This window comes from Cololabis saira, chromosome 5 (genome assembly GCF_033807715.1).
Source record: "Cololabis saira isolate AMF1-May2022 chromosome 5, fColSai1.1, whole genome shotgun sequence".
In the NCBI taxonomy this organism is placed as follows: domain Eukaryota; kingdom Metazoa; phylum Chordata; class Actinopteri; order Beloniformes; family Belonidae; genus Cololabis; species Cololabis saira.
Window position 1 is genome coordinate 42,779,293 of NC_084591.1, and position 25,370 is coordinate 42,804,662.

Below are 25,370 nucleotides of genomic sequence, written 5' to 3' on the forward strand. Positions count from 1 at the left end.
GTTTGACATAGGAAGTCGTGGGTGGTGTCATGGGACTCTGTAATGAGTCCTTAAGCTTCGTTAGCCTTAATTAGCCCCGCCCCTTCTTCTGATTGGTTGTCCCGATTTTCTGCTATAACTTTGGAATGGTTTGACATAGAGAGTCGTGGGTGGTGTCATCAGATTCTTTATGGAGCCCTTGACCTTCATTGGCTTAAATTAGCCCCGCCCCTTCTTCTGATTGGTTGTCCCTTTTTTCTGCTATAACTTTTGAATGGTTTGACATAGGAAGTCGTGGGTGGTGTCATGGGACTCTGTAATGAGTCCTTAAGCTTCGTTGGCCTTAATTAGCCCCGCCCCTTCTTCTGATTGGTTGTCCCGATTTTCTGCTATAACTTTGGAATGGTTTGACATAGAGAGTCGTGGGTGGTGTCATCAGATTCTGTATGGAGTCCTTGACCTTCATTGGCCTGAATTAGCCCCGCCCCTTCTTCTGATTGGTTGTCCCTTTTTTCTGCTATAACTTTTCAATGGTTTAACATAGGAAGTCGTGGGTGGTGTCATTTCTGATACTTATGGGGGGCGGTGGCCGTGAGTGCGAGGGCCCGTTCATTGCTGCTTGCAGCTTTAATTAGGGCCCGAGCACCTTCAGTGCGAAGGCCCTATTGTATCTGTAGGAATTTTTTTTTTTCTTTCTTTTTTCTTCTGACAAAAGGAGGGCCTTTTTGCCCCCCTAAACGTGCCCAAAAAGTCACCAAATTTTGCATGCAAGTCAGGCCTGGCGAAAAATTTGATATTTAATGGTTTGCATTAATGGGCGTGGCAAAATGGCTCAACAGCGCCCCCCGGAAAACTTTGTGCCTCAAGCCCCAGAATGCGGTATGTCGTACACGCACGAAAATCGGTACACACCTGTATCATGGCGCAACTGAAAGAAAAGTCTCTTGGCGTCATGCCCGAAACCGAACAGGAAGTCGGCCATTTTGAATTAGTTGTGTCATTTTGGCGAAATTTATGCCATTCCTTCGAAAGTTAATTCAGCCCGAACCGTAACGTGCACCCAAGTGTGTTATACATCAAAATGTGCGTCTCCATCCTGCGACTACACGCATTACTTTTCTCTTTCAAAAGCGTTACCGTGGCGACGCTAGACGCCAAAAAGCGCGGCCACCCTTCATCTGGTTGGTTCAGACAGAAAAAACTTTGCGCCTCAAGCCCCATAATACGGTTTGACGTACATGAACGAAAATTGGTACACTCCTGTATCATGTCGCAACTAAAAGAAAAGTCTCTTGGCGCCATGGCCGAAACCGAACAGAAAGTCGGCCATTTTGAACATTCTGAATTAATTGCGTAATTTTGGAGCAATATATGCCATTCCTTCGAGAGTTAATTCAGCCCGAACCGTATCGTGAACCCAGATGTGTTATACATCAAAATGTGCGTCTCCATCCTGCGACTACACGCATTACTTTTCTCTTTCAAAAGTGTTACCGTGGCGACGCTAGACGCCAACAAGCGGACCCCCCCTTCATCTGATTGGTCCATATTTGATAGTTCCCCAAAAGGCACCAAATTTGGCATGCAAGCCAGGCCTGGTGATAAATTTGATCTTTCATGGTTTGCATTAATGGGCGTGGCAAAATGGCTCAACAGCGCCCCCCGGAAAACTTTGTGCCTCAAGCCCCACAATACGGTTTGACGTACATGCACGAAAATCGCTACACACCTGTATCATGTCACAACTAAAAGAAAAGTCTCTTGGCGCCATGGCCGAAACCGAACAGGAAGTCGGCCATTTTGAATAAATTGTGTCATTTTGGCGAAATTTATGCCATTCCTTCGGCAGTTAATTCAGCCCGAACCGTAACGTGCACCCAGGTGTGTTATACATCAAAATGTGCGTCTACATCCTGCGACACCACGCATTACTTTTCTCTTTCAAAAGTGTTACCGTGGCGACGCTAGACGCCAAAAGGCGCGCCCACCCTTCATCTGATTGGTCCATATTTGATAGTTCTCCAAAAGTCACCAAATTTTGCATGCAAGCCAGACTTGGCGATAAATTTTATATTTCATGGTTTGCATTAATGGGCGTGGCCTAACGGCTCAACAGCGCCCCCTAGAATACTTTTATCTGCTATAACTTTTGAATGGTTTGACATAGGAAGTCGTGGGTGGTGTCATGGGACTCTGTAATGAGTCCTTAAGCTTCGTTGGCCTTAATTAGCCCCGCCCCTTCTTCTGATTGGTTGTCCCGATTTCCTGCTATAACATTGGAATGGTTTGACATAGAGAGTCGTGGGTGGTGTCATCAGATTCTTTATGGAGTCCTTGACCTTCATTGGCCAGAATTAGCCCCGCCCCTTCTTCTGATTGGTTGTCCCTTTTTTCTGCTATAACTTTTTAATGGTTTGACATAGGAAGTCGTGGGTGGTGTCATGGGACTCTGTAATGAGTCTTAAGCTTCGTTGGCCTTAATTAGCCCCGCCCCTTCTTCTGATTGGTTGTCCCGATTTTCTGCTATAACTTTGGAATGGTTTGACATAGAGAGTCGTGAGTGGTGTCATCAGATTCTGTATGGAGTCCTTGACCTTCATTGGCCGGAATTAGCCCCGCCCCTTCTTCTGATTGGTTGTCCCTTTTTTCTGCTAAAACTTTTGAATGGTTTGACATAGGAAGTCGTGGGTGGTGTTGTTTCTGATATGCTTATGGGGGGGCGGTGGCCGTGAGTGCGAGGGCCCGTTCATCGCTGCTTGCAGCTTTAATTATTATTATTATTTTTCTGACGAAAGGAGGGCCTTTTTGCCCCCCTAAACGTGCCCAAAAAGTCACCAAATTTTGCATGCAAGGCAGGCCTGGCGAAAAATTTGATATTTAATGGTTTGCATTAATGGGCGTGGCAAAATGGCTCAACAGCGCCCCCTTGAAAACTTTGTGCCTCAAGCCCCACGATACGGTTTGACGTACATGCACGAAAATCGCTACACACCTGTATCATGGCACAACTTCAAGAAAAGTCTCTTGGAGCCATGCCCGAAACCTAACAGGAAGTCGGCCATTTTGAATTAATTGTGTAATTTTGGCGCAATTTATGCCCTTCCTTCGGCAGTTAATACGGCCCGAACCGTAACGTGCCCCCAAGTGTGTTATACATCAAAATGTGCGTCTCCATCCTCCGACACCACGCATTACTTTTCTCTTTCAAAAGCATTACCGTGGCGACGCTAGACGACAAAAAGCGCGCCCACCCTTCATCTGATTGGTTCAGACCGAAAAAACTTTGCGCCTCAAGCCCCATAATACGCTTTGACGTACATGAACAAAAATCGGTACACACCTGTATCATGTCGCAACTTAAAGAAAAGTCTCTTGGCGCCATGGCCGAAACCGAACAGGAAGTCGGCCATTTTGAACATTCTGAATTAATCGCGTAATTTTGGAGCAATATATGCCATTCCTTCGAGAATTAATACGGCCCGAACCGTATCGTGCACCCAGATGTGTTATACATCAAAATGTGCGTCTCCATCCTGCGACTACACGCATTACTTTTCTCTTTCAAAAGTGTTACCGTGGCGACGCTAGACGCCAACAAGCGCACCCCCCCTTCATCTGATTGGTCCATATTTGATAGTTCCCCAAAAGGCACCAAATTTGGCATGCAAGCCAGGCCTGGCGGTAAATTTGATATTTTATGGTTTACATTAATGGGCGTGGCAAAATGGCTCAACAGCGCCCCCCGGAAAACTTTGTGCCTCAAGCCCCACGATACGGTTTGACGTACATGCACGAAAATCGCTACACACCTGTATCATGGCACAACTTCAAGAAAAGTCTCTTGGAGCCATGGCCGAAACCGAACAGGAAGTCGGCCATTTTGAATTAATTGTGTAATTTTGGCGCAATTTATGCCATTCCTTCGGCAATTAATACGACCCGAACCGTAATGTGCACCCAGGTGTGTTATACATCAAAATGTGCGTCTCCATCCTGGGACTACACGCATTACTTTTCTCTTTCAAAAGTGTTACCGTGGCGACGCTAGACGCCAAAAGGCGCGCCCCCCCTTCATGTGATTGGTCCATATTTGATAGTTCTCCAAAAGTAATCAAATTTTGCATGCAAGTCAGACTTGGCGATACATTTGATATTTAATGGTTTGCATTAATGGGCGTGGCCTAACGGCTCAACAGCGCCCCCTAGAATACTTTTCTCTGCCATAACTTTTGAATGGTTTGACATAGGAAGTTGTGGGTGGTGTCATGGGACTCTGTAATGAGTCCTTGACCTTCATTGGCCTGAATTAGCCCCGCCCCTTCCTCTGATTGGTTGTTCCTTTTTTCTGCTATAACTTTTGAATGGGTTGACATAGAGAGTCGTGGGTGGTGTCATTTCTGATATGCTTATGGGGGGCGGTGGACGTGAGTGCGAGGGCCCGTTCATCGCTGCTTGCAGCTTTAATTAGGGCCCGAGCACCTTCAGTGCGAAGGCCCTATTGTATCTGTAGGAATTCTTCGCGTTATTAGGGCCCGAGCACTTGCAGTGCGAAGGCCCTATTGTATTTGCAGGAATTTTTATTAGGGCCCGAGCACCTTCAGTGCGAAGGCCCTATTGTATCTGTAGGAATTTTTTTTTTCTTTCTTTTTTCTTCTGACGAAAGGAGGGCCTTTTTGCCCCCCTAAACGTGCCCAAAAAGTCACCAAATTTTGCATGCAAGTCAGGCCTGGCGAAAAATTTGATATTTAATGGTTTGCATTAATGGGCGTGGCAAAATGGCTCAACAGCGCCCCCTTGAAAACTTTGTGCCTCAAGCCCCAGAATGCGGTATGTCGTACACGCACGAAAATCGGTACACACCTGTATCAGTACACAACTTAAAGAAAAGTCTCTTGGCGTCATGCCCGAAACCGAACAGGAAGTCGGCCATTTTGAATTAGTTGTGTCATTTTGGCGAAATTTATGCCATTCCTTCGAAAGTTAATTCAGCCCGAACCGTAACGTGCACCCAAGTGTGTTATACATCAAAACGTGCGTCTCCATCCTGCGACTACACGCATTACTTTTCTCTTTCAAAAGCATTACCGTGGCGACGCTAGACGCCAAAAAGCGCGGCCACCCTTCATCTGGTTGGTTCAGACAGAAAAAACTTTGCGCCTCAAGCCCCACAATACGGTTTTACGTACATGCACGAAAATCGCTACACACCTGTATCATGTCACAACTAAAAGAAAAGTCTCTTGGCGCCATGGCCGAAACCGGGCAGGAAGTCGGCCATTTTGAATAAATTGTGTCATTTTGGCGAAATTTATGCCATTCCTTCGGCAGTTAATTCAGCCCGAACCGTAACGTGCACCCAGGTGTGTTATACATCAAAATGTGCGTCTACATCCTGCGACACCACGCATTACTTTTCTCTTTCAAAAGTGTTACCTTGGCGACGCTAGACGCCAAAAGGCGCGCCCCCCTTCATGTGATTGGTCCATATTTGATAGTTCTCCAAAAGTCACCAAATTTTGCATGCAAGCCAGACTTGGCGATAAATTTGATATTTCATGGCTTGCATTAATGGGCGTGGCCTAACGGCTCAACAGCGCCCCCTAGAATACTTTTATCTGCCATAACTTTTGAATGGTTTGACATAGGAAGTCGTGGGTGGTGTCATGAGACTCTGTAATGAGTCCTTAAGCTTCGTTGGCCTTAATTAGCCCCGCCCCTTCTTCTGATTGGTTGTCCCGATTTCCTGCTATAACATTGGAATGGTTTGACATAGAGAGTCGTGGGTGGTGTCATCAGATTCTTTATGGAGTCCTTGACCTTCATTGGCCAGAATTAGCCCCGCCTCTTCTTCTGATTGGTTGTCCCTTTTTTCTGCTATATCTTTTGAATGGTTTGACATCGAGTCGTGGGTGGTGTCTTTTCTGATATGCTTATGGGGGGCGGTGGCCGTGAGTGCGAGGGCCCGTTCATCGCTGCTTGCAGCTTTAATTATTATTATTATTTTTCTTCTGACAAAGTGATGGCCTTTTTGCCCCCCTTAACATGCCCAAAAAGTCACCAAATTTTGCACCCAAGTCAGGCCTGGCGAAAAATTTGATATTTAATGGTTTGCATTAATGGGCGTGGTAAAATGGCTCAACAGCGCCCCCTTGAAAACTTTGTGCCTCAAGCCCCACGATACGGTTTGACGTACATGCACGAAAATCGGTACACACCTGTATCAGTAAACAACTTAAAGAAAAGTCTCTTGGCGACATGGCCGAAACCGAACAGGAAGTCAGCCATTTTGAATTAATCGTGTAACTTTGGCGCAATTTATGCCATTCCTTCGGCAGTTAATTCAGCCCGAACCGTAACGTGCACCCAGGTGTGTTATACATCACAATGTGCGTCTCCCTCCTGCGACCACACGCATTACTTTTCTCTTTCAAAAGCGTTAGCGTGGCGACGCTAGACGCCAAAAAGCGCGCCCACCCTTCATCTGGTTGGTTCAGACAGAAAAAACTTTGCGCCTCAAGCCCCATAATACGGTTTGACGTACATGAACGAAAATCGGTACACACCTGTATCATGTCGCAACTAAAAGAAAAGTCTCTTGGCGCCATGGCCGAAACCGAACAGGAAGTCGGCCATTTTGAACATTCTGAATTAATTGCGTAATTTTGGAGCAATATATGCCATTCCTTCGAGAGTTAATTCAGCCCGAACCGTATCGTGAACCCAGATGTGTTATACATCAAAATGTGCGTCTCCATCCTGCGACTACACGCATTACTTTTCTCTTTCGAAAGTGTTACCGTGGCGATGCTAGACGCCAACAAGCGCACCCCCCCTTCATCTGATTGGTCCATATTTGATAGTTCCCCAAAAGGCACCAAATTTTGCATGCAAGCCAGGCCTGGCGATAAATTTGATATTTCATGGTTTGCATTAATGGGCGTGGCAAAATGGCTCAACAGCGCCCCCCGGAAAACTTTGTGCCTCAAGCCCCACAATACGGTTTGACGTACATGCACGAAAAACGGTACACACCTGTATCATGTCGCAACTTAAAGAAAAGTCTCTTGGAGCCATGGCCGAAACCGAACAGGAAGTCAGCCATTTTTAATTAATTGTGTAATTTTGGCACAATTTATGCCATTCCTTCGGCAGTTAATTCAGCCCGAACCGTAACGTGCACCCAGGTGTGTTATACACCAAAATGTGCATCTCCATCGTGCGACACCACGCATTACTTTTCTCTTTCAAAAGTGTTACCGTGGCGATGCTAGACGCGAAAAAGCGCACCCACCCTTCATCTGATTGGTCCATATTTGATAGTTCTCCAAAATTCACCAAAATTTGCATGCAAGCCAGGCCTGGCGATAAATGTGATATTTCATGGTTTGCATTAATGGGCGTGGCCTAACGGCTCAACAGCGCCCCCTAGAATACTTTTCTCTGCCATAACTTTTGAATTGTTTGACATAGAGAGTCATGGGTGGTGTCATGGGACTCTGTAATGAGTCCTTAAGCTTCGTTGGCCTTAATTAGCCCCGCCCCTTCTTCTGATTGGTTGTCCCGATTTTCTGCTATAACTTTTGAATGGTTTGACATAGAGAGTCGTGGGTGGTGTCATCAGATTCTTTATGGAGTCCTTGAACTTCATTGGCCTGAATTAGCCCCGCCCCTTCTTCTGATTGGTTGTCCTTTTTTTATAATAAAATTGCCGCGAGCCGCCAGTCGCTCTCGCGCTGACTCCCGCTTCCTTATTCAAACGTCTGCCGGCCCCGCCCCCTGACCAATCAGTGGCGAGTAGGGTGATGGCGGCCCCGCCCCCGACCAATCAGTGGCGAGTAGGGTGATGACGGCCCCGCCCCCCGACCAATCAGCTCCCTGTAATGTGGTGACTTCAGAAATATTCCCGGCTCAGCCCGGTTACAACCTTGGCAGAATGGTTACAGAAAAAGTAATAATTTAAATAGTAGGGTTTTACTAATATTTATAACTTACAAATATTTAAAAAATTAGGAAAAAAAAGTTCCAGACATTTTATCGCTATGTTGGTCTGTCCTAAGCCAGTAGGTCAGATGAAAGGAATAGCTGAGACTTAGCTCAGCCACATTATTGCGGTCTTTGCTGCCAGAGGTCGAGAGTTCAAGCCTGGCTTGAAATGCCAAAATTTTTGTCAGCAATTTTTGTGTTTTTTTTACATCAAAATGTTCGTCTCTGTCCTGTGACGACGCACATTACTTTTCTCTTTCCCCTTCTTCTGATTGGTTGTCCCGATTTTCTGCCATAACTTTTGAATTTGAGTGGAGTTTGCGCGCGCAGCTCCCGCGGGGGGAGGGGCTGATGTTCAGCGCGGCCGCCATCTTGGTCGAGGCGCCGCATTGACTGCCTGAGAACGTCGGGCGTGGCCGCCATCTTGGATCGGTATCGCTTTAACTCTAGAGCGTTCACTTCTATTGTGGAAGGAGGTGTCTGCATAAGTAAAATAACTATAACTCACTTGATTTTCAACCGATTTTCACGCGGTTTGCTTTGTTACAAACGGCAGACATGTAGCTATGATACAGGATGCTTGATGTACGTTAAATATGCAAGCTTTCATGCTAAAATACGTTCTGCAGGTAGTCACACTTCAGGTATACACACACACACACATATATATATATATATATATATATATATATATATATATATATATATATACACACACACACACACGCACACACAATATACACAATACAAAATACAGTATAGCATATTAATGAATGTATTAATATATTTGAATAACAGACATAACAAGCTTAAAAACAAAAAACATAACGGATGACAGCATACAATTGTCATAATGGAGAAAAAAAAGAAACATTTGGAAGGAGTGTGTGTGTGAGGAATTGTATATTAGTGTTATAAATTGAAATTATATAATAATGCAATCGCTATGATATATAATTTTACAATATAATACAGTCAAAAATATATGAAATGAAGCAACATACAATGCAATAATACAATATGCTATATTACTGGGTACGCTAATATGAAATAACAACATGTAATATAATATGGTATAATAGATTAATATAATATCATACATTCTGGACCATGAGATACAGCTGTACTGTATGATCGTCGTTCATTTGAGTGATCTGATTTTTTTTTTCATGGTTTGCATTAATGGGCGTGTCCTCACGGCTCAACAGCGCCCCCTAGAATACTTTTTTCTGCCATAACTTTTGAAAGGTTTGACATAGAGAGTCGTGGGTGGTGTCATGGGACTCGGCATTGAGTCCTTGACCATAATTGGTGACAATTAGCCCAGTCCCTTTTTCTGATTGGTTGTCCCTATTTTCTGCTATAACTTTTGAATGTTTTGACATAGAGAGTCGTGGGTGGTGTCATGGGACTCTGTAATGAGTCCTTGATCTTCTTTGCCCTGAATTAGCCCCGCCCCTTCTTCTGACTGGTCGTCCCTTTTTTCTGCTATAACTTTTGAAGGGTTTGACATAGGAAGTCGTGGGTGGTGTCATTTCTGATATGCTTATGGGGGGCGGTTGAGGTGAGTGCGAGGGCCCGTTCATTGCTGCTTGCAGCTTTAATTATTAGGGCCCGAGCACTTGCAGTGCGAAGGCCCTATTGTATTTGCAGGAATTTTTATTATTATTATTTTTTTTTTTTTTCTTCTGACAAAGTGATGGCCTTTTTGCCCCCCTTAACATGCCCAAAAAGTCACCAAATTTTGCACCCAAGTCAGGCCTGGCGAAAAATTTGATATTTAATGGTTTGCATTAATGGGCGTGGTAAAATGGCTCAACAGCGCCCCCTTGAAAACTTTGTGCCTCAAGCCCCACGATACGGTTTGACGTACTTGCACAAAAATCGGTACACACCTGTATAATGTGACAACTTAAAGAAAAGTCTCTTGGCGTCATGCCCGAAACCGAACAGGAAGTCGGCCATTTTGAATTAATCGTGTCACTTTGGCGCAATTTATGCCATTCCTTCTGCAGTTAATTCAGCCCGAACCGTAACGTGCACCCAGGTGTGTTATACATCAAAATGTGCGTCTCCATCCTGCGACTACACGCATTACTTTTCTCTTTCAAAAGTGTTACCGTGGCGACGCTAGACGCCAACAAGCGCACCCCCACTTCATCTGATTGGTCCATATTTGATAGTTCCCCAAAAGGCACCAAATTTGGCATGCAAGCCAGGCCTGGCGATAAATTTGATATTTCATGGTTTGCATTAATGGGCGTGGCAAAATGGCTCAACAGCGCCCCCCAGAAAACTTTGTGCCTCAAGCCCCACAATACGGTTTGACGTACATGCACGAAAATCGCTACACACCTGTATCATGGCACAACTTAAAGAAAAGTCTCTTGGAGCCATGGCCGAAACCGAACAGGATGTCGGCCATTTTGAATAAATTGTGTCATTTTGGCGAAATTTATGCCATTCCTTCGGCAGTTAATTCAGCCCGAACCGTAATGTGCACCCAGGTGTGTTATACATCAAAATGTGCGTCTCCGTCCTGTGACAACACGCATTACTTTTCTCTTTCAAAAGTGTTACCGTGGCGACGCTAGACGCCAAAAGGCGGGCCCCCCCTTCATGTGATTGGTCCATATTTGATAGTTCTCCAAAAGTCACCAAATTTTGCATGCAAGCCAGACTTGGCGATAAATTTGATATTTCATGGTTTGCATTAATGGGCGTGGCCTAGCGGCTCAACAGCGCCCCCTAGAATCCTTTTATCTGCCATAACTTTTGAATGGTTTGACATAGGAAGTTGTGGGTGGTGTCATGGGACTCTGTAATGAGTCCTTAAGCTTCGTTGGCCTTAATTAGCCCCGCCCCTTCTTCTGATTGGTTGTCCCGATTTTCTGCTATAACATTGGAATGGTTTGACATAGAGAGTCCTGGGTGGTGTCGTCAGATTCTTTATGGAGTCCTTGACCTTCATTGGCCTGAATTAGCCCCGCCTCTTCTTCTGATTGGTTGTCCCTTTTTTCTGCTATAACTTTTTAATGGTTTGACATAGGAAGTCGTGGGTGGTGTCATGGGACTTTGTACTGAGTTCTTAAGCTTCGTTGGCCTTAATTAGCCCCGCCCCTTCTTCTGATTGGTTGTCCCGATTTTCTGCCATAACTTTTGAATGGTTTAACATAGAGAGTCGTGGGTGGTGTCATGGGACTCCATATTGAGTCCTTGACCTTCATTGGCCTGAATTAGCCCCGCCCCTTCTTCTGATTGGTTGTCCCGATTTTCTGCCATAACTTTTGAATGGTTTGACATAGAGAGTCGTGGGTGGTGTCTTTTCTGATATGCTTATGGGGGGCGGTGGCCGTGAGTGCGAGGGCCCGTTCATCGCTGCTTGCAGCTTTAATTATTATTATTTTTCTTCTGACAAAGTGATGGCCTTTTTGCCCCCCTTAACATGCCCAAAAAGTCACCAAATTTTGCACCCAAGTCAGGCCTGGCGAAAAATTTGATATTTAATGGTTTGCATTAATGGGCGTGGCAAAATGGCTCAACAGCGCCCTCTTGAAAACTTTGTGCCTCAAGCCCCACGATACGGTTTGACGTACTTGCACGAAAATCGGTACACACCTGTATCATGGGACAGCTTAAAGAAAAGTCTCTTGGGGTCATGCCCGAAACCGAACAGGATGTCGGCCATTTTGAATTAGTCGTGTCATTTTGGCGAAATTTATGCCATTCCTTCGAAAGTTAATTCAGCCCGAACCGTAACGTGCCCCCAAGTGTGTTATACATCAAAATGTGCGTCTCCCTCCTGCGACCACACGCATTACTTTTCTCTTTCAAAAGCGTTACCGTGGCGACGCTAGACGCCAAAAAGCGCGCCCACCCTTCATCTCGTTGCTTCAGACAGAAAAAACTTTGCGCCTCAAGCCCCATAATACGGTTTGACGTACATGAACGAAAATCGGTACACTCCTGTATCATGTCGCAACTAAAAGAAAAGTCTCTTGGCGCCATGGCCGAAACCGAACAGGAAGTCGGCCATTTTGAACATTCTGAATTAATCGCGTAATTTTGGAGCAATATATGCCATTCCTTCGAGAATTAATTCAGCCCGAACCGTATCGTGAACCCAGATGTGTTATACATCAAAATGTGCGTCTCCATCCTGCGACTACACGCATTACTTTTCTCTTTGAAAAGTGTTACCGTGGCGACGCTAGACGCCAACAAGCGCACCCCCCCTTCATCTGATTGGTCCATATTTGATAGTTCCCCAAAAGGCACCAAATTTGGCATGCAAGCCAGGCCTGGCGATAAATTTGATATTTCATGGTTTGCATTAATGGGCGTGGCAAAATGGCTCAACAGCGCCCCCCGGAAAACTTTGTGCCTCAAGCCCCACAATACGGTTTGACGTACATGCACGAAAATCGCTACACACCTGTATCATGGCACAACTTAAAGAAAAGTCTCTTGGAGCCATGGCCGAAACCGAACAGGATGTCGGCCATTTTGAATAAATTGTGTCATTTTGGCGAAATTTATGCCATTCCTTCGGCAGTTAATTCAGCCCGAACCGTAACGTGCACCCAGGTGTGTTATACATCAAAATGTGCGTCTACATCCTGCGACACCACGCATTACTTTTCTCTTTCAAAAGTGTTACCGTGGCGACGCTAGACGCCAAAAGGCGCGCGCCCCCTTCATGTGATTGGTCCATATTTGATAGTTCTCCAAAAGTCACCAAATTTTGCATGCAAGCCAGACTTGGTGATAAATTTGATATTTCATGGTTTGCATTAATGGGCGTGGCCTAACGGCTCAACAGCGCCCCCTAGAATACTTTTATCTGCCATAACTTTTGAATGGTTTGACATAGGAAGTCGTGGTTGGTGTCATGGGACTCTGTAATGAGTTCTTAAGCTTCGTTGGGCTTAATTAGCCCCGCCCCTTCTTCTGATTGGTTGTCCCGATTTTCTGCTATAACTTTGGAATGGTTTGACATAGAGAGTCCCGCTTCCTGATTCAAACGTCTGCCGGCCCCGCCCCCCGACCAATCAGTGGCGAGTAGGGTGATGACGGCCCCGCCCCCCGACCAATCAGTGGCGAGTAGGGTGATGACGGCCCCGCCCCCCGACCAATCAGTGGCGAGTAGGGTGATGACGGCCCCGCCCCCCGACCAATCAGCTCCCTGTAATGTGGTGACTTCAGAAATATTCCCGGCTCAGCCCGGTTACAACCTTGGCAGAATGGATACAGAAAAAGTAATAATTTAAATAGTAGGGTTTTACTAATATTTATAACTTACAAATATTTAAAAAATTAGGAAAAAAGAGTTCCAGACATTTTATCGCTATGTTGGTCTGTCCTAAGCCAGTAGGTCAAATAATAAGGAATAGCTGAGACTTAGCTCAGCCAGATTATTGCGGTCTTTGCTGCAAGAGGTCGAGAGTTCAAGCCTGGCTTGATATGCCAAAATTTTTGTCAGCAATTTTTGTGTTTTTTTTACATCAAAATGTTCGTCTCTGTCCTGTGACGACGCACATTACTTTTCTCTTTCCCCTTCTTCTGATTGGTTGTCCCGATTTTCTGCCATAACTTTTGAATTTGAGTGGAGTTTGCGCGCGCAGCTCCCGCGGGGGGAGGGGCTGATGTTCAGCGCGGCCGCCATCTTGGTCGAGGCGCCGCATTGACTGCCTGAGAACGTCGGGCGTGGCCGCCATCTTGGATCGGTATCGCTTTAACTCTAGAGCGTTCACTTCTATTGTGGAAGGAGGTGTCTGCATAAGTAAAATAACTATAACTCACTTGATTTTCAACCGATTTTCACGCGGTTTGCTTTGTTACAAACGGCAGACATGTAGCTATGATACAGGATGCTTGATGTACGTTAAATATGCAAGCTTTCATGCTAAAATACGTTCTGCAGGTAGTCACACTTCAGGTATACACACACACACACACACACACACACACACATATATATATATATATATATATATATATATATATATATATATATATATATATACACACACACACACACACACACACACACACACACACACACACACACACACACAATATACACAATACAAAATACAGTATAGCATATTAATGAATGTATTAATATATTTGAATAACAGACATAACAAGCTTAAAAACAAAAAACATAACGGATGACAGCATACAATTGTCATAATGGAGAAAAAAAAGAAACATTTGGAAGGAGTGTGTGTGTGAGGAATTGTATATTAGTGTTATAAATTGAAATTATATAATAATGCAATCGCTATGATATATAATTTTACAATATAATACAGTCAAAAATATATGAAATGAAGCAACATACAATGCAATAATACAATATGCTATATTACTGGGTACGCTAATATGAAATAACAACATGTAATATAATATGGTATAATAGATTAATATAATATCATACATTCTGGACCATGAGATACAGCTGTACTGTATGATCGTCGTTCATTTGAGTGATCTGATTTTTTTTTTCATGGTTTGCATTAATGGGCGTGTCCTCACGGCTCAACAGCGCCCCCTAGAATACTTTTTTCTGCCATAACTTTTGAAAGGTTTGACATAGAGAGTCGTGGGTGGTGTCATGGGACTCGGCATTGAGTCCTTGACCATAATTGGTGACAATTAGCCCAGTCCCTTTTTCTGATTGGTTGTCCCTATTTTCTGCTATAACTTTTGAATGTTTTGACATAGAGAGTCGTGGGTGGTGTCATGGGACTCTGTAATGAGTCCTTGATCTTCTTTGCCCTGAATTAGCCCCGCCCCTTCTTCTGACAGGTCGTCCCTTTTTTCTGCTATAACTTTTGAAGGGTTTGACATAGGAAGTCGTGGGTGGTGTCATTTCTGATATGCTTATGGGGGGCGGTTGACGTGACTGCGAGGGCCCGTTCATTGCTGCTTGCAGCTTTAATTATTATTATTATTTTTCTTCTGACAAAGTGAGGGCCTTTTTGCCCCCCTTAACATGCCCAAAAAGTCACCAAATTTTGCACCCAAGTCAGGCCTGGCGAAAAATTTGATATTTAATGGTTTGCATTAATGGGCGTGGCAAAATGGCTCAACAGCGCCCCCTTGAAAACTTTGTGCCTCAAGCCCCACGATACGGTTTGACGTACATGCACGAAAATCGGTACACACCTGTATCATGGGACAACTTAAAGAAAAGTCTCTTGCCGTCATGCCCGAAACCGAACAGGAAGTCGGCCATTTTGAATTAATCGTGTCACTTTGGCGCAATTTATGCCATTCCTTCGGCAGTTAATTCAGCCCGAACCGTAACGTGCACCCAGGTGTATTATACATCAAAATGTGCGTCTCCCTCCTGCGACCACACGCATTACTTTTCTCTTTCAAAAGCGTTACCGTGGCGACGCTAGACGCCAAAAAGCGCGCCCACCCTTCATCTGGTTGGTTCAGACAGAAAAAACTTTGCGCCTCAAGCCCCATAATACGGTTTGACGTACATGAACGAAAATTGGTACACTCCTGTATCATGTCGCAACTAAAAGAAAAGTCTCTTGGCGCCATGGCCGAAACCGAACAGGAAGTCGGCCATTTTGAACATTCTGAATTAATTGCGTAATTTTGGAGCAATATATGCCATTCCTTCGAGAGTTAATTCAGCCCGAACCGTATCGTGAACCCAGATGTGTTATACATCAAAATGTGCGTCTCCATCCTGCGACTACACGCATTACTTTTCTCTTTCGAAAGTGTTACCGTGGCGACGCTAGACGCCAACAAGCGCACCCCCCCTTCATCTGATTGTTCCATATTTGATAGTTCCCCAAAAGGCACCGAATTTGGCATGCAAGCCAGGCCTGGTGATAAATTTGATATTTCATGGTTTGCATTAATGGGCGTGGCAAAATGGCTCAACAGCGCCCCCCGGAAAACTTTGTGCCTCAAGCCCCACAATACGGTTTGACGTACATGCACGAAAATCGCTACACACCTGTATCATGGCACAACTTAAAGAAAAGTCTCTTGGAGCCATGGCCAAAACCGAACAGGATGTCGGCCATTTTGAATAAATTGTGTCATTTTGGCGAAATTTATGCCATTCCTTCGAGAGTTAATTCAGCCCGAACCGTATCGTGCACCCAGGTGTGTTATACATCAAAATGTGCGTCTACATCCTGCGACACCACGCATTACTTTTCTCTTTCAAAAGTGTTACCGTGGCGACGCTAGACGCCAAAAGGCGCGCCCCCCCTTCATGTGATTGGTCCATATTTGATAGTTCTCCAAAAGTCACCAAATTTTGCATGCAAGCCAGGCCTGGTGATAAATTTTATATTTCATGGTTTGCATTAATGGGCGTGGCCTAACGGCTCAACAGCGCCACCTTGAATACTTTTCTCTGCCATAACTTTTGAATGGTTTGACATAGAGAGTCGTGGGTGGTGTCATCAGATTCTGTATGGAGTCCTTGACCTTCATTGGCCTGAATTAGCCCCGCCCCTTCTTCTGATTGGTTGTCTCTTTTTTCTGCTATAAACTTTGAATGGTTTGACATAGGAAGTCGTAGGTGGTGTCAAGGGACTCTGCAATGAGTCCTTGAGCTTCTTTGGCCTGAATTAGCCCCGCCCCTTCTTCTGATTGGTTGTCCCTTTTTTATAATAAAATCGCCACGAGCCGCCAGTCGCTCTCGCGCTGACTCCCGCTTTCTGATTCAAACGTCTGCCGGCCCCGCCCCCCGACCAATCGGTGGCGAGTAGGGTGATGACGGCCCCGCCTCCCGACCAATCAGTGGCGCGGAGGGTGATGACGGCCCCGCTCCCCGACCAATCGGTGGCGAGTAGGGTGATGACGGCCCCGCCCCCCGACCAATCAGTGGCGAGTAGGGTGATGACGGCCCCGCCCCCCGACCAATCAGTGGCGAGTAGGGTGATGACGGCCCCGCCCCCCGACCAATCAGCTCCCTGTAATGTGGTGACGTCAGAAATATTCCCAGCTCAGCCCGGTTACAACCTTGGCAGAATGGTTACAGAAAAAGTAATAATTAAAATAGTAGAGTTTTACTAATATTTATAACTTACAAATATTTAAAAAAATTAGAAAAAACAGCTCCAGACTTACATTACTAAATATCGATATGTTGGTCTCTCCTAAGTCAGTAGGTCAAATAGAGATGAGAAGCTGAGTCTTAGCTCAGCCAGAGCGTTCCCGTCTTTGGAGTCAGAGATCAGAGTTCGATTCCCGCAGTATCCAGACTTTTTTGTCAGCAATTTTTTTTTTTCTACATCAATATGTGCGTCCCTGTCCTGCAACAACGCACATTACTTTTCTCATTTAAAAGCGTTACCGCGGCAACGCTAGACACCAAAAAGTGCGCCCACCCTTCATCTGATTGGTTCAGAGGGAAAAAACTTTGAGCCTCAAGCCCCATAATACGGTTTGACGTACATGAACGAAAATCGGTACACACCTGTATCATGTCGCAACTTAAAGAAAAGTCTCTTGGCGCCATGGCCGAAATTGAACAGGAAGTCGGCCATTTTGAATTAATTGTGTAATTTTGGCGCAATTAATGCCATTCCTTCGGCAATTAATATGGCCCGAACCGTAACGTGCATCCAGGTGACTTATACCTCAAAATGTGCGTCTCCATCTTGCGACTACGCGCATTACTTTTCTCTTTCAAAAGTGTTATTGTGGCGATGCTAGACGCCAAAAAGTGTGCCCCCTTAATCTGATTGGTCCATATTTGATAGTTCTCCAAAAGTCACCAAATTTTGCATGCAAGCCAGGCCTGGTGATAAATTTGATATTTCATGGTTTGCATTAATGGGCGTGGCAAAATGGCTCAACAGCACCCCCCGGAAAACTTTTCTCTGCCATAACTTTTGAATGGTTTGACATAAAGAGTCATGGGTGGTGTCATGGGACTCGGTATTGAGTCCTTGACCATAATTGGTGAAAATTAGCCCCGCCCCTTCTTTTGATTGGTTGTCGCTATTTCCTGCTATAACTTTTGAATGGTTTGACATGGAGAGTCGTGGGTGGTGTCATCAGACTCTGTATGGAGTCATTGACCTTCATTGGCCTGAATTAGCCCCGCCCCTTCTTGTGATTGGTTGTCCCTTTTTTCTGCTAGAACTTTTGAATGGTTTGACATAGGAAGTCGTGGGTGGTGTCATTTCTGATATGCTTATGGGGGCCGGCGGCCGTGAGTGCGAGGGCCCGTTCATCGCTGCTTGCAGCTTTAATTATTATTATTATTATTTTTCTGACGAAAGGAGGGCCTTTTTGCCCCTCTAAACGTGCCCAAAAAGTCACCAAATTTTGCATGCAAGCCAGGCCTGGCGAAAAATTTTATATTTAATGGTTTGCATTAATGGGCGTGGCAAAATGGCTCAACAGCGCCCCCTTGAAAACTTTGTGCCTCAAGCCCCACGATACGTTTTGACGTACATGCACGAAAATCGGTACACACCTGTATCATGGCGCAACTTAAAGAAAAGTCTCTTGGTGCCATGCCCGAAACCGAACAGGATGTCGGCCATTTTGAATTAATCGTGTCATTTTGGCGAAATTTATGCCATTCCTTCGGCAGTTAATACGGCCCGAACCGTAATGTGCCCCCAAGTGTGTTATACATCAAAATGTCCGTCTCCATCCTCCGACACCACGCATTACTTTTCTCTTTCAAAAGCGTTACCGTGGCGATGCTAGACGCCAAAAAGCGCGCCCACCCTTCATCTGATTGGTTCTGACAGAAAAAACTTTGCGCCTCAAGCCCCATAATACGGTTTGACGTACATGAACGAAAATCGGTACACTCCTGTATCATGTCGCAACTAAAAGAAAAGTCTCTTGGCGCCATGGCCGAAACCGAACAGGAAGTCGACCATTTTGGACATTCTGAATTAATCGCGTAATTTTGGAGCAATTTATGCCATTCATTTGAGAATTAATACGGCCCGAACCGTAATGGGCACCCAGGTGTGTTATACATCAAAATGTGCGTCTACATCCTGCAACACCACGCATTACTTTTCTCTTTCAAAAGTGTTACCGTGGCGACGCTAGACGCCAAAAGGCGCGCCCCCCCTTCATGTGATTCGTCCATATTTGATAGTTCCCCAAAAGTCACCAAATTTTGCATGCAAGCCAGACTTGGGGATAAATTTGATATTTCATGGTTTGCATTAATGGGCGTGGCCTAACGGCTCAACAGTGCCCCCTAGAATACTTTTATCTGCCATAACTTTTGAATGGTTTGACATAGGAAGTTGTGGGTGGTGTCATGGGACTCTGTAATGAGTCCTTAAGCTTCGTTGGCCTTAATTAGCCCCGCCCCTTCTTCTGATTGGTTGTCCCGATTTTCTGCTATAACATTGGAATGGTTTGACATAGAGAGTCCTGGGTGGTGTCATCAGATTCTTTATGGAGTCCTTGACCTTCATTGGCCTGAATTAGCCCCGCCCCTTCTTCTGATTGGTTGTCCCTTTTTTCTGCTTTAACTTTTGAATGGTTTGACATAGGAAGTTGTGGGTGGTGTCATGGGACTCTGTAATGAGTCCTTAAGCTTCGTTGGCCTTAATTAGCCCCGCCCCTTCTTCTGATTGGTTGTCCCGATTTTCTGCTATAACATTGGAATGGTTTGACATAGAGAGTCCTGGGTGGTGTCATCAGATTCTTTATGGAGTCCTTGACCTTCATTGGCCTGAATTAGCCCCGCCCCTTCTTCTGATTGGTTGTCCCTTTTTTCTGCTTTAACTTTTGAATGGTTTGACATAGGAAGTTGTGGGTGGTGTCATGGGACTCTGTAATGAGTCCTTAAGCTTCGTTGGCCTTAATTAGCCCCGCCCCTTCTTCTGATTGGTTGTCCCGATTTTCTGCTATAACATTGGAATGGTTTGACATAGAGAGTCCTGGGTGGTGTCATCAGATTCTTTATGGAGTCCTTGACCTTCATTGGCCTGAATTAGCCCCGCCCCTTCTTCTGATTGGTTGTCCCTTTTTTCTGCTATAACTTTTGAATGGTTTGACATAGGAAGTCGTGGGTGGTGTCTTTTCTGATATGCTTATGGGGGGCGGTGGCCGTGAGTGCGAGGGCCCGTTCATCGCTGCTTGCAGCTTTAATTTTTATTATTAGGGCCCGAGCACTTGCAGTGCGAAGGCCCTATTGTAATTGCAGGAATTATTCTTCTTCTTCTTATTGTTCTGACAAAAGGAAGGCCTTTTTGCCCCCCTAAACGTGCCCAAAAAGTCACCAAATTTTGCATGCAAGTCAGGCCTGGCGAAAAATTTGATATTTAAGGGTTTGCATTAATGGGCGTGGTAAAATGGCTCAACAGCGCCCCCTTGAAAACTTTGTGCCTCAAGCCCCACAATGCGGTTTGTCGTACATGCACGAAAATCGGTACACACCTGTATCATGGGACAACTTAAAGAAAAGTCTCTGGGCGTCATGTCGAGAAACCGAACAGGAAGTCGGCCATTTTGAATTAATCGTGTCACTTTGGCGCAATTTATGCCATTCCTTCGGCAGTTAATACGGCCCAAACCATAACGTGCCCCCAAGTGTGTTATACATCAAAATGTGCGTCTTCATCCTGCGACAACACGCATTACTTTTCTCTTTCAAAAGCGTTACCGTGGCGACGCTAGACGCCAAAAAGCGTGCCCACCCTTCATCTGGTTGGTTCAGACCGAAAAAACTTTGCGCCTCAAGCCCCATAATACGGTTTGACGTACATGAACGAAAATCGGTACACTCCTGTATCATGTCTTAACTAAAAGAAAAGTCTCTTGGCGCCATGGCCGAAACCGTACAGGAAGTCGGCCATTTTGAACATTCTGAATTAATCACGTAATTTTGGAGCAATATATGCCATTCCTTCGAGAATTAATACGGCCCGAACCGTATCGTGAACCCAGATGTGTTATACATCAAAATGTGCGTCTCCATCCTGCGACTACACGCATTACTTTTCTCTTTCAAAAGTGTTACCGTGGCGACGCTAGACGCCAAAAAGCACGCCCCCCCTTCATCTGATTGGTCCATATTTGATAGTTCCCCAAAAGGCACCAAAATTGGCACGCAAGCCAGGCCTGGCGATAAATTTGATATTTCATGGTTTGCATTAATGGGCGTGGGAAAATGGCTCAACAGCGCCCCCCGGAAAACTTTGTGCCTCAAGCCCTACAATACGGTTTGACGTACATGCACGAAAATCGCTACACACCTGTATCATGGCACAACTTAAAGAAAAGTCTCTTGGAGCCATGGCCGAAACCGAACAGGAAGTCGGCCATTTTGAAATCTGATTGGTCCATATTTGATAGTTCTCCAAAAGTCACCAAATTTGGCATGCAAGACAGACTTGGCGATAAATTAGATATTTCATGGTTTGCATTAATGGGCGTGGCCTAACGGCTCAACAGCGCCCCCTAGAATACTTTTCTCTGCCATAACTTTTGAATGGTTTGACATAGGAAGTTGTGGGTGGTGTCATGGGACGCTGTATGGAGTCTTTGAGCTTCGTTGGCCTTAATTAGCCCCGCCCCTTCTTCTGATTGGTTGTCCCGATTTTCTGCTATAACTTTTGAATGGTTTGACATAGAGAGTCGTGGGTGGTGTCACCAGATTCTGTATGGAGTCCTTGAGCTTCGTTGGCCTTAATTAGCCCCGCCCCTTCTTCTGATTGGTTGTCCCTTTTTTCTGCTATAACTTTTGAATGGTTTGACATAGGAAGTCGTGGGTGGTGTCATTTCTGATATGCTTATGGGGGGCGGTGGCCGTGAGTGCGAGGGCCCGTTCATCGCTGCTTGCAGCTTTAATTATTCTTATTATTTTTCTGACGAAAGGAGGGCCTTTTTGCCCCCCTAAACGTGCCCAAAAAGTCACCAAATTTTGCACCCAAGCCAGGCCAGGCGAAAAATTTGATATTTAATGGTTTGCATTAATGGGCGTGGCAAAATGGCTCAACAGCGCCCCCTTGAAAACTTTGTGCCTCAAGCCCCACGATACGGTTTGACGTACATGCACGAAAATCGGTACACGCCTGTATCATGACGTAACTTAAAGAAAAGTCTCTTGGCGTCATGCCCGAAACCGAACAGGATGTCGGCCATTTTGAATTAGTCGTGTCATTTTGGCGAAATTTATGCCATTCCTTCGGCAGTTAATACGGCCCGAACCGTAACGAGCACCGAGGTGTGTTATACATCAAAATGTGCGTCTCCATCCTCCGACACCACGCATTACTTTTCTCTCTCAAACGCGTTACCGTGGCGACGCTAGACGCCAAAAAGCGCGCCCACCCTTCATCTGATTGGTTCAGACAGAAAAAACTTTGCGCCTCAAGCCCCATAATACGGTTTGACGTACATGAACGAAAGTCGGTACACACCTGTATCATGTTGCAACTTACAGAAAAGTCTCTTGGCTCCATGGTCGAAACCGAACAGGAAGTCGGCCATTTTGAACATTCTGAATGAATCACGTAATTTTGGAGCAATATATGCCATTCCTTCGAGAATTAATACGGCCCGAACCGTATCATGAACCCAGATGTGTTATACATCAAAATGTGCGTCTCTATCCTGCGACTACGCGCATTACTTTTCTCTTTCAAAAGTGTTACCGTGGCGACGCTAGACGCCAACAAGCGTGCCCCCCCTTCATCTGATTGGTCCATATTTGATAGTTCCCCAAAAGGCACCAAATTTGGCATGCAAGCAGGGCCTGGCGATAAATTTGATATTTCATGGTTTGCATTAATGGGCGTGGCAAAATGGCTGAACAGCGCCCCCCGGAAAACTTTGTGCCTCAAGCCCCACGATACGGTTTGACGTACATGCACGACAATCGCTACACACGTGTAGCATGGCACAACTTAAAGAAAAGTCTCTTGGTGCCATGGCCGAAACCGAACAGGAAGTCGGCCATTTTGAATTAATTGTGTAATTTTGGCGAAATTTATGCCATTCCTTCGGCAATTAATACGGCCCGAACCGTAACGTTCACCCAGGAGTGTTATACATCAAAATGTGCGTCTCCATCCTGCGACACCACGCATTACTTTTCTCTTTCAAAAGTGTTACCATGGCGACGCTAGACGCCAAAAGGCACGCCCCCCCTTCATCTGATTGGTCCATATTTGATAGTCACCAAATTTTGCATGCAAGCCAGGCCTGGCGATACATTTGATATTTCATGGTTTGCATTAATGGGCGTGGCCTAACGGCTCAACAGCGCCCCCTAGAATACTTTTCTCTGCCATAACTTTTGAATGGTTTCACATAGGGAGTCCTGGGTGGTGTCATCACATTATTTATGGAGTCCTTGACCTTCATTGGCATGAATTAGCCCCGCCCCTTCTTCTGATTGGTTGTCCCTTTTTTCTGCTATAACTTTTTAATGGTTTGACATAGGAGGTCGTGGGTGGTGTCATGGGACTCTGTAATGAGTTCTTAAGCTTCGTTGGCCTTAATTAGCCCCGCCCCTTCTTCTGATTGGTTGTCCCGATTTTCTGCTATAACTTTGGAATGGTTTGACATAGAGAGTCGTGGGTGGTGTCATTAGATTCTGTATGGAGTCCTTGACCTTCATTGGCCTGAATTAGCCCCGCCCCTTCTTCTGATTGGTTGTCCCTTTTTTCTGCTATAACTTTTGAATGGTTTGACATAGGAAGTCGTGGGTGGTGTCGTTTCTGATATGCTTATGGGGGGCGGTGGCCGTGAGTGCGAGGGCCCGTTCATCGCTGCTTGCAGCTTTAATTTTGTACTTTTGTCTGTTTGAATGGTTGTGTTAAAAAAATAAATCAGACGTTACTCAACAGTTATTCAGTACTTGAGTAGTTTTTTCACCAAGTACTTTTTTACTTTTACTCAAGTAATTATTTGGATGACTACTTTTTACTTCTACTTGAGTCATATTATTCTGAAGTAACAGTACTTTTACTTGAGTACAATTTTTGGCTACTCTGCCCACCTCTGGAAACATACCTGGTGGATATTATACTAACACAGTCAACACAGTCAACACACAGCAGGAATAGGTTTACCTCTTTATCGGCCTTGCCCACTTTGGACGCCAGGTCGTACCTCTGTTCATCAATTTTGTCAATGAGGGCATGCAACTTTTTGCAGGTTTCCTGGTTAAACAGATAGATGAGATCATTATTTTCTAGAAAATGGATATTTCACATAGCAGACAGTAATGTGGTTCTAATATAGACAATAAAACAGACCATCTTATTCAATAAATCAGCAATAAAATAAACAAAGATTATTGGATAAACCTGACTGGGATTTCTGACCTTCCACACACATTTAGGATCATTTCAGTTTAGAGTCAAGAAAGGTGACAAGTTTTTCATAACTTAAATGCTGATAGACAAAACTCCCTAAACTCTGTGAGATCTTCCGTTCTTTAAGCTGTGGTGTCACTCACCATGAGGGTGGCCTGGTCTCCGCTGACACTGGGGGCAGGACAGTTCTCTGACATGTAGGCCTCTTTGGCTACTACAAGATCTTTTTTCTCCTGTTCAATCCAGGCAGCCGCAATCTGCAGCATCAAGCTCTGCAGGACAGATGAAGAAAAAACATGTGGATGGATAGAACCACAACAGTCCACAGCCAGGTTTCCAGGTAAATCTTTGGACAAAAACATTTTGTGGCCATGAACACTGTGTAACTAAGTGAACATAAAAAAAAAAAAAATGCATAACATGCTCTGTTGCTCACCTAAAGCAGGGGTCGGCAACCCGCGACTCTAGAGCCGCATGCAGCTCTTTTTAGCGCCGCCCTAGTGGCTCCTGGAGCTTTTTCAAAAATGTTTGACCTTTTTTTTTTTTTTCCTTTTTTCTTCTCTTTTTCTTTTTTCCTTTTCTTCTTCTTTTTTTCCTCTTTTTTTCTTCCTTTTTCCTTTCCTTTTTAATCTTGACATTTCGACTTTTTCTCAACATTTCGACTTTTATCTCGATATTTCGACTTTTTTCTCGACATTTCGACTTTTTTCGAAGTGCATAATGAAAAAAAAATATTCCCCCAGTTATAACTAATATATATACATGCATGCAGCACGTGTTGCCTTCGCTGATACAAGACTTTCAATTTTTTACGGCTCCAGACATATTTGTTTTTTGTGTTTGTGGTCCAATATGGTTCTTTCAACATTTTGGGTTGCCGACCCCTGACCTAAAGCATCCAAACCCACTAAATTAAATGTGGTCTATTAAATGAAGTGAATTGAAACTTTTGGGGGTGTTTGGGCTCAGTTATATTCAATATGAAACCAAATATAGCTGCCTGCTTTTAGTTTTATATTAAACTTTGAACATTTCATTTTCTAAAAAACAAAAAATGTCTGCCACCGTCTGTGGGGACTGCTTACAAATAAATGGCGACTCAAACTA

At 44.8% G+C, this 25,370-nt stretch overlaps 1 protein-coding gene across 2 annotated transcripts in view; it reads right to left on the reverse strand.

Annotated features, from left to right (window-relative positions):
- LOC133444422 (troponin I, fast skeletal muscle-like) overlaps nt 1-25,370 on the reverse strand; it is a 49,897-nt gene that overhangs the window by 17,112 nt on the left and 7,415 nt on the right. For both annotated transcript variants that reach the window (XM_061722203.1, XM_061722204.1), the window contains exons 4-5: nt 24,407-24,535; nt 24,018-24,107 (exon numbers count right to left, since the gene is read on the reverse strand). In XM_061722203.1, coding sequence (XP_061578187.1) covers nt 24,018-24,107; nt 24,407-24,535 — 219 coding nt within the window. The remainder of the gene's footprint in view (nt 1-24,017; nt 24,108-24,406; nt 24,536-25,370) is intronic.